The 10,598-nt window shown below is 24.0% G+C and overlaps 1 protein-coding gene across 9 annotated transcripts in view; it reads right to left on the bottom strand.

The window, feature by feature from the left end:
• Nucleotides 1–3,364: 3,364 nt before the first annotated feature.
• Nucleotides 3,365–10,598, bottom strand: part of LOC114124861 (transcription factor 12) — a 33,154-nt gene continuing 25,920 nt past the window's right edge. For 4 of the 9 annotated variants that reach the window (XM_027988298.2, XM_027988297.2, XM_027988291.2 and 1 more), the window contains 9 exons: nt 10,285–10,464; nt 10,000–10,131; nt 9,803–9,917; nt 9,555–9,693; nt 8,573–8,662; nt 8,170–8,250; nt 7,486–7,631; nt 7,261–7,406; nt 3,365–7,179 (listed from right to left, as the gene is read on the bottom strand). In XM_027988298.2, the coding sequence (XP_027844099.1) occupies nt 7,138–7,179; nt 7,261–7,406; nt 7,486–7,631; nt 8,170–8,250; nt 8,573–8,662; nt 9,555–9,693; nt 9,803–9,917; nt 10,000–10,131; nt 10,285–10,464 (1,071 nt within the window). In that variant the 3' untranslated portion in view covers nt 3,365–7,137. The remainder of the gene's footprint in view (nt 7,180–7,260; nt 7,407–7,485; nt 7,632–8,169; nt 8,251–8,572; nt 8,663–9,554; nt 9,694–9,802; nt 9,918–9,999; nt 10,132–10,284; nt 10,465–10,598) is intronic. The other 5 variants (XM_027988294.2, XM_027988299.2, XM_027988293.2 and 2 more) reach the window with 4 other exon arrangements.

The following is a 10,598-nucleotide window of genomic DNA, read 5'->3' as shown; positions in this document are numbered from 1 at the left end:
TAATAAAATATACATAATACATCATTCTTTATTTAATATAAGTAATACCTATAACCAGTATAAATTTAAAAAGTAACCAGAATTTTTTTAAGTAAAACTCATGCTAATTAATGGCATAACAAAAATGAAATGGAGACAATTTAGAAACTTTTATAGACTTAAATTCAACGTTAAGGGAGTCTAAAGTGAAAACTATCAGTATTTTTAAATTTAATCAGGAATGACAATAAATAAATAAATAAAACAAGTTTACGATCAATATGATTTTTTTGTTTTTTTTTTTTTAATTTAAAAATAAATAAAAGCACATAAGTACTTGAAGTTTTCCCTAAATCGTCATGACACCAATTTATCATATGATAAATTGATATCATTTATAATATATTAACACTAGTTTTCGAAACGTTAAGGAATTATTATCATATTTGATATTAAAAATACCATCATCAATTAATATCCGCTAACATATTATTTAAAAAGTGCAAAGTACTAGGTACCTATGATAAAATTATTTTCACAGGGATGTACTATTTACTACTATTAACATTAAAGTAATCTATTCAATCGTAATAATGTGAATAGCCTTTAAATCAATAAATTGCATATAATATTTACATTGTCACACTTAAAATGACAAACAATCATTTTTATTAAATACTAAATTATATTATGAAAAATATCATCGCAGAGTAGGTAAATAACATATGTACCTACTAAGACGAAATCACTAAGATAACATAATTCACAATAATGTAATATTTACACTAAAGCTATTATAGTTAGCTATAATAACTGTACAATTGCTTTCAATAAAAAATATATCACACTAAATGGACAATTTGACCTCTAAAAAATAGCATAAAACGCCGCTCTAAACAGATCATATCGCTTAGTGTTCGTGTGTTCACTCGCATATAAATCGGTCTTGCATAATATACATATTATCTATTATACTCCTTAGGGCTAGGCCATACTCGGCGACTCAGCCTATAAGCTCAAATCATCTTTACGCGTTGTTATTAATTTTTATCAAATACAATTTTTTTTATTTATTATAAGTATATTATTTCTATTTCTACTATAGTCCTGCAATTCTGAAGATTCTCATGAATGAATAAAGAGTTTGAAAATTCGTGACAGATGAAAAATTATATTAATAAATCATTTATCTCTACCGACGAATTAATTATCTGTTATAATTTTTATACATGTTTGGCGCAAGAATACTTTTCAGAGGAGCAATCGAGTTCCTCGTAGATAAATGTTGTAGGAGTTAATCATATTTTAATTCATGACTCCCTTAAGAAAAAGGAAAAGGTAATATAAATTTGTAATTTAGGTTAACTCTCCTTCTCATTTTTATCTTTATATTATTTCTATATATTTCGATACATTATACATTTATAATATTTTATCCATATTCATGGTATCTACTAAATTAATTGATTTTTAGATTTCTGGTGGAGCGGTGAATATACCTATAATGATTTTATACTAAATAATGTATATTTTTTGTGTGTTTTGAAGACACTTTTTTCATTTAAAAAAATGACTCAGATTTTTAATTTTGAGTGTATATATTTGAATAAGCTTTTGCCGAAAATATCCCATAATTAGTATATTATAATTATATTATTATTAGGCACGTATTAAAAAGTTATAATAATATAATATAATATTTAATATTTATAACTCAATTCTTATCATGTACCGATGTAGACTGGTTTAAATAAGATCGCTATTAATCGCAATAAATAACTTAATATAAGACTAAATATTTTGAAAATTTCATTGATAATAGAATAATATTATAAAAATAAGAGTTACCTATTTTAAATAAAAGCTATTATAAATTAACAAATTGACAATTAACGGTTTTAATTAATATTACTTAGTTGTCATAATTTATTATAAGAACAACAAATTATGAGGAATTCCTTAAAACAAACATTTAATAATCATAATAAATATTACAATGAAAATTAAATTTTTTTTTACTATAGGTAGTAAAAATAGAATAACAATTAATTAAGACTAAGCATATAAAATAAATGTAAGGTATACTGGATAAATTAGTTACATTTTTCTTTTTTCAGTAATGATCAGCCTAATAAATGTTCTATTTATTGTTAAATAATAGACAAATATTCTGTAGTTACTCTTATTGTTTTATTTATAGCTATAAAATCTATGATATTTAATTTAGTAATTTGTATTTCAATGAATATAAATATAAGTATAAATATTATTAAAAGTTAACTTATTTAGGTTTTATTTGAGTACATTGTTGTGCAACTTCTACATAATTGATTTATGGACTAAATATTTTTTTGTTAATTTAAGTTTAAACAAATTTTATTTAATGGATACTATCGTAAATGAGATTATCAATGAACACTAACTGGAGTATGCTGATTAGTGTGATCTTTTAGCAGCTGGTACAAGTGAACTATAAGATGGACGGAAAAGTCACACCTAACTTTTACTGTTCATGACTTATATAATTACTAGCTGAATTATCTGTTGCTGACATGTATTACTATTGTAGTTATGTTTTCTATTATAAACAATCAATTGAATTTGTTTAAAAAACATAGTTTAATTTAACACAGCATACTGTTATCCATTAAAGCAGCGTTTCTTAAACTGTGTTCTGCAGAACTTATGTGCTTTTTTCAAAATGTTCAAGATAATTACTTAAATAAATCTAACTAAAGATTAGTAGCGATAAGCGAGAAAAAAATGTTTTACGCCTTGAACTATTGAAACGTACCTACAGAGTCTAATTATCAAGATGTAGGAAATAACTTATTGTTGAAAGCTATTAGTAGTTAAAAATCTAAAAAAAAATGTAAGGGTTCCACAATTAAAGTGAACATAAAAAAGGGTTCTACGGACAAAAAAGTTTAAGAAACACTGCATTAAACTATTTTAGTATTAAAATGTAATAATGTAATGGTAATAGGTACGTATGGTATACATAAGTATTTTTGTATTGGATCAACTTTTGAGGATGTCACTCCTAACCGATTTTAAAAATCTGACAAAACCAAATAATTTTCTATTTTTACCCTTTATTAACACATTAGGAATTGAATTTTGCAGAACCTGTTTTTAGTGGACATCTCCTACCTACCTACCAAATTTCAGCTTCATAGACAAAGTTGTTTTCGAAATTTTGTGTTTAATCGAAAATAAAATTCTTTTACATAAATAGATTAGTTTTTTAAAAATTGAAATACCAGTTTATAATCAATGATATTATGTTATGATAAAAAAAATAAAAATAAAAGGGAAATAAAAGGATAGAATACAATATTTTAAAGGTATAAATTTGGTTTGGTTTAAATACAGGATACTCAAGTGCTTCTTATACTAATAATATTATACATATTATTAAACTTTTATTCTCAATCAAATGTTACAAAAATTAACATATAAATAATATAGCCTATATATACAGTAAACCACGACATAAATATTATGGATGACAATTTTTTATTGTTGTTGTGGTGATGTTAAAAGTGATGTTCATTTTTTAAAGTTAAACGTAAAATAAAACAAAATTAATTTTAATTAATATACTAAAGAATGACAAATATAAATTAATGATAGTAATAATAATAATAATAATAATAAAAAAAAATGTATAATCATTTTTTTAGTTTTAATAAGAAAAAAATACAAATTATGGCATCATAACATATACATTTATAACTAACAAATAGTTTACTAAAATCTTAATACATAAATATGATGTACATTGTACACATATATAAAATATGTATGTATATTGTATGTATGTATATATTTTTATCAGTTTATGTATATTTCAATATTTCATCATTTTTATTATTTAGTCTAATTTTACAAAAAAAAAAAAAAAAAATCAATAATAATGTAATAACAATAATGGGGAATTTTAATATAAGTATAAATTATGTATATTAAAATAATGATACAGAACAACTCCAGTCATTTTTCTTATATATTAAAAGTTATAATAATCTACATTATAATACCAAACATTTTAACTTCCAAAGTCTCAAAAATATTAATTCTATAAAAAAAAAACATTCAATTATTTTAGAAGGAAAAATGTCTGGTTTTATTAAAACTATATTAAAATATAAGTTTATATGTAGAATTAATAATATAATACAAGAACTAAAAGTTAATATAAATTAAAACAAAAAGTAAATTTCACAGTTAAAATTTTTAAATGTATTCAGGCTGAAAATTAATTATACATATTATATAACACTGCACTAAGTAAAACTCTGTACGATTTAAATTAAAAGGTATTGGACAAAGTTTCTTTGATTGTATGTAGAATAATTAAGATAAAGTATAATTTATTTTAAAATACATAATACCTATTTAACTATAGTTTAAATTTGAATAAACTCTTGTATGTTTTGAATATTTATTTTAACTTGAGTGCAGCACCATATTTTGTACAACATGTACCACTAAATCACGTCTTACATGAACCTAATTTAAGTGGGATTTGTATAATACAATAATTAGAATATATTTATTAAGTACACATATTTATATTTTTCCACAGCATTATACATGGGACAGGATTAGTTATAGTACATGATATACAATTTATGTAAAAATAATAATTATGAGGTATTTGATTAATAGTTACAGACAGTGACTATTGAAAAACTTTTTTAAAATAAAATTTGTAAAACCTGGTAACTAAGACTTTTTTTTTATAAAGATTAAACTTCAATACATTTTAAATACATCAGGTTCAATTCTTTAATATGAGTAAAAGTTGTAGGAAAATAATTGATGCTATAAATTTAGCTGTAAGCAAACCAAATTATACTTATCTTTTGTCTGTAACTAAAACCATTAAACATAAAACTTGTAACAGTATCAAATAATTACAGTGGTCAAAATAGTAATAAGTTAAAAAGTATATCCTATAATTTGTTATTACTTAAATTTCAATAATTTTATTAATGTTCATTAAGATAATCAACCTTCAATTAAGTATCAATTATAATCTAATTTTGTTTGAATTTATATTAAGTATTCTTCTTGTGAACTAGTTTTGTTTTCATATAAGCAAGTTCTAAGTACCGGACATTAGAACTTTTAACTTAAATGAATAATATTACTTTAACAAACATTGACCACTGATAATTATTTAATCAATATGTTTATTTACACTCATAATATTATGTTAAATATACTTGAATAATTAAATGTTAACTGAATTAGATTGATAAGTGATATTGTCATAACTATATACCATTGTTGTTATATTCTGAACAATAATTAAAATTGCAGCAAGTAACGAATGAATAATCTAAAGGTACCTTTCAGCACTTAAAAAAAATTTATATAAAGCTAAGTTTTTTAATGTAAAAATAAAAATAACCTTAAAATAAAATTAAAAAAATTATTACTATGGAGATTTTTCTTATTAGGAAACGGTTTTTACAATAAATATACAATATAGATTTGTAGAAATGTGTTTCAAAATGTAATAATACTTTTGATTGTAAAATTAATACTGGCGCAAACGTAATGAAATTAATTATTTTTCTCTAAGAAATGCAAATTGATATATATATATATATTAAAAAAAATATTTATCTGTTAAGAAAAAAAATATATTTAATAAACAATGATCAGAAAAAAAAATTAAAGCTTCAACATATACATTTTTCTTCTAATATACTAATAAAAATTTATTTGGTATTTGACACATGAATACACATCATGTGTATTAAAAATAACTTTTATTAAATACATTATTTCATAAATTTATAAATCAACTTTCAATAAATCATACATAATCATACCGTTATTGAAGACAGAGCAAATCTAAGTAAAAAAAAATATTATTTTAAGATTAATTTAAGATGCTACTATCTAATTAGGAATAGATTTGTAAGCCTTGAACTTAAGAAGTAACCGGTAACTTGAATATTATTTTATAATAATCATTAGCACAACTTGGTAAGGTAATTTTCCAATGCTCAGCATCATATAATATTTACTACTTGTGTAGTTCTTTAAGATGATGGACAACTAACATAATATATTTTATAAGCAATCTAATTTAGTTTGAAGTCAAAAATTAAAATATTTTAATTTATCAAGTATGTGTAAAACATAAAACCCTTGACATATGACCACATTACTAATGTTATATTATGTTTTTTGTTTTAAGCTAAACATATATGGTTAAGATATAATGCATTTGTATATTATATATATAAATAGTTGTTATTTTTAAATAGATAAGAGCAGTTAATTGTTATAAAAATAATATATAATATGTATATAATTATTTGGTACAGAATATAGGAATGTAAAAAGGTTTTAACCTATACTTCAGCCCATGAGAGATCAGTACTGTCACGCAAATGCAGAAGATGGTGCGAGGCTCTATTTTCTCCATTATGTGCTGCTGTCAGTAGGCAGTTGAATGAGAAATGCGTGAAATCGGAGAAGTTTTGGTCGAATAGCGGTATTGATCTCTCATGGTCTGGAGTATAGAAGAGCTTATTGTGTTATTTTTTTTTTAATTAGTTGCGCCAATGATAACAATTGTAATGATCAATAATAAAATATAATTAAAATATAACATAAAAGTTAATAGTTGCATAAGAAAATTGAGAACTTGTTTTGAGTTTAAATTTGTACTTTTTGTACTTACTGCAATTACTTATTTGGGCATGATTGTGATTTATTTACTGGTTTTAAATTGGCTAATCTAATGTTGGAAAAGAGCTTAGGTAAATTAAGACATATCAGTATATAAATTAAGTATTGATTTTAGACTGAATTCAAAATAAAAAAACATTTGAACATTGTATGTTTATACTCTGATAGATAAATATTCTGAATTCAGACTTACATTTAAAATATATAATCTAAATGTCTAATAAAACTTCGGTCTTAGCTTGTATTAATCACAAAGAGCAAAAAAAATCATTTATGTTGCAAGTATATATAAAAAAAAAACAATGTCATATGAATAAAAAATATCACTAATTTAATATACTTGGCAATATTTTAATGGAGATTTAATGTAAGGACAAACTAATGCCATCACCTCCAAATCACTTAGGAGCATAATATTTGAGGTGAAGTTGTACTCCATCGCTACTGGGGTCCATTATGAGGCAGGCCTGCTTGATTATTTGGCTATAAATTAATTATTTTGAATTAAATTTAAAATTGCTATTTAAAAATTGAATAACTAATTTGTATTAAAAATAAACTTACCAAAGTCATGGGTGGAAAATGTGGTCCTTGGACAACCATGTGTTGTGCTACCGATAAATGATGTCCCAATTTTGGTCCAACATTATCTTCGGCCTTTTCTTCTTCTCTCCTCTTTAGACAAGCTGCTTTAGGATTAAGATTTCTCTCTGAAAAAAATTGAAAAGACCATTAAATATATTCAAAAATAATAGTAATTATTATGAAAACTAGGTGTTAATAATTTACCTCGAACTTGTTGTTCTAATGACATGATGACTTCAACAGCCATGTTGAGAATACCCAGTTTAGTTTGAGGTTTATCGGTTTTTAGGTGTGTCATACACATCCGACCAAGTTCTTTTAATGCTTCATTAATGTCACGAATTCGAATTCTAAAATAAATCATTTAACATTTAAAATAAATATCTATAATAAAATAAGAATGGTTTTATAAACTTTTAAAGTATAAAATATTTTTTAATTGCCTACAATGACTTATTATTTTATATTAAAATTAAATACAGTACAGTTCATTTATTTTTTTAAAAAAATGTTATGTTCTTCACAAGTTAAAATTATACATCATTAATTATAAAAATAATCACTACATTTTTTATAAATCATAAAAAAAAAAAAAAACTAAAACATTTGGGTTTTAAATAAGTTAAACTGTGGAACTTATTTTGCAATTGTTAGGTGATCATACATAGCTGTGTACAAGGGGTATAGACAGAGTTCATATAAAGTTTTGTTTGATCACTGATTCATGTGAATAATTTTCTATGATTATTTAATTTCACTATTCAATATTAAATGTAAATAATCATGAATAACCATGTTATTAATAAATTTAAAATTAAACCATGATATTAATATAATATAAAAAAGGAGCCAAGAGCCGCACATAAATTTGGCGGCAAAAAAGCTCACCTTTCTCGAGCGTTATTTGCTTGGCGGCGCTCCTTTTCCCGTTGAGCTTTTAATTCAGGATCTTCACTCTCGTCGTCCACACTTGTACAACAGCCATACGAAACATTACAGTTAACATTAGTTTCAAACTTATGTTACAACTTAATATTTATTGTTTAATGTCTAAGAATTGTAATTTAATATAATCTTAATAACTTTATTTAAAATTCTTAATAAGAAAAAATACATATTTTCCAACATCATACAAATATATAATTTAATATCATAGGTTTTAAAATTTAAATTAATAGAAATAGAAATAGATATTGAATTAAGAAATGTAAACAATTTTGAAGTTTTACATTTTCTTTTACTTTAGACCGTTTATTTATACCATATAAAATTTAATGAATTAGCAGCTTACCTTTCACGGACATTATTTGCTTGTCTGCGTTCTTTTTCTCTATGTGCTTTTGTTGAAGGATCTTCATTATCTTCATCGGCACTAGAACAACTAAATTAACAGTCATAAAATAAGTTAATATCTATTTTATTAATCTTAATGAATCAAGCGTGTAAATGAGGTAAAATAGAGGTGTGCCAGTATTTAATGTCAACTGAACACAAAAAATACCATACAAATATACATGATTTCTATTTCAAAATGTATTAGTACACAAGTTTTATTATATACATACTCACAAGTATACAAAATTTATTATTATATCTATGTAAATTAATGTGCCATTTATTATAGGTGAAATATTGATTATGTTAAGTATTATATTATTTTATTTATTGGATCAGTGTATATGATATTTTAATTTTATTTAGTAACTAAGCCTAATGCTTATTGCAAACGTTTACTTATTATTTTATATTCACACAATACTAATTTACTGTAATCCTAAATAATTGGCCATCGCTCATTTGACAATTATTCACTAATATTATAAAAAGGGATTTTAATAATACTGATACATATTAAAAAAAAGTTTAGTCTTTCAATCAATAATCTAAGTAAGACTATAGTTTAGACAATTGACATTCTATATTCATTATTATTTAACATTATACAATATGCATTATACATATAACATTAATCCACTAGTTTAATAAGATTTTTTTCAATTATCACTTTAGTTTATCATGGATAACTAGTAAAATAGTCTTGTGCAAATTATTATCCTAAGCTATTTAATAATTAAATAAGAAATTTAAAAAATTAACTTTCAAAAATTTAACATTTAGAATTTAACATATTAGAATTATTTTAAATGGATATTTGTTCGTTTGAGGTTCTGATAATCAAACACCTGAGACACCTCTACGAAACAAAAATCTGAAATTAAGTTAAGTTAATGTGTCTTTGAGAAAATGGGGGGAAAATTGCACATTAAACTTACTATCGACGGGATCGTTTTGAATTTTTATTTATAGGCGAATTGTTTGGGGGTGAATTGGCATTAACGATGTTATTTACTAACAAGTGGTCACTGCTAGTAGGCTTGATATCTGAGCTGTCTGGAGGTTCTTTTCGCTTTTCTACAATAACAATAAAACAAACATTAAATTAAATTGTGTTTGAACAATTAAAAATAAATATTATTAGTATTAGAATAAAAAAATAATATTTTAATTGATCAATACATACTGATATTGCTTAGTCTTTCAATTTTGATTGGCCCATCACTATCTTGACATGTTGAAAGTGTTTGGTAAGTATTTGGAACACCTCCTACAGTAGCAGTCGCTGAATGGGGACTTCCCTAAAAACAAAATAATAGATTATAAATATAAAATAAAATAAGTAAGTTTTAGAAAAAAAAAATTAAAAATAATGTAACTTACTAAATGTTGATGATACAATGGTACAATGCCTGAAGCGGAATGTTGAACACCAGCTAAACTTAAAGCCTGACTTTCAGCATGATTTCGTAGAACATTTATGGCATCATCCAGTCTTTCTTCCATACGACTACCCTATGATAGAATAAAAAATGTACTTGTAAAAACAAACTATAGAAAAAGAAATAATTCAACAATTTACACCAACCCAATAAGTTTATGCAGTTAATGTTAATACTAATTGTAGCTATTAAATTTAAGAGTTAGAAATGTTAGAATATTACATACCAAATTAATAGTGCGGTGGTCAGTAGGAAAATGAGGAGATCCAGGATGAGGTGGTACTACGCCAGGGGTCCAAGTTCCGGCACTGTTTGCAGGCGCTAAAGGTGCCAAAGGTGGTGGTGAACTTACAGGTGTAGATGGATTTGAACTGTAACTGCTGACACTCTGGTCAGTGGGATATATCTACAACACATTGTTGTATCTTAAGAAATTGATTCTTTTACTCTTTATATATTACAAATAAATTTTGAAATATTTCATAACCACTGACGTAGGTACAGAGTACTGTAATTGGGTGTTTAATTTCAAGGATAGGA

Source organism: Aphis gossypii, chromosome X (genome assembly GCF_020184175.1).
Source record: "Aphis gossypii isolate Hap1 chromosome X, ASM2018417v2, whole genome shotgun sequence".
NCBI classification, from domain to species: domain Eukaryota; kingdom Metazoa; phylum Arthropoda; class Insecta; order Hemiptera; family Aphididae; genus Aphis; species Aphis gossypii.
Note: the sequence above shows the minus strand (reverse complement) of the source record. Positions and strands in the feature narration are given on the sequence as shown.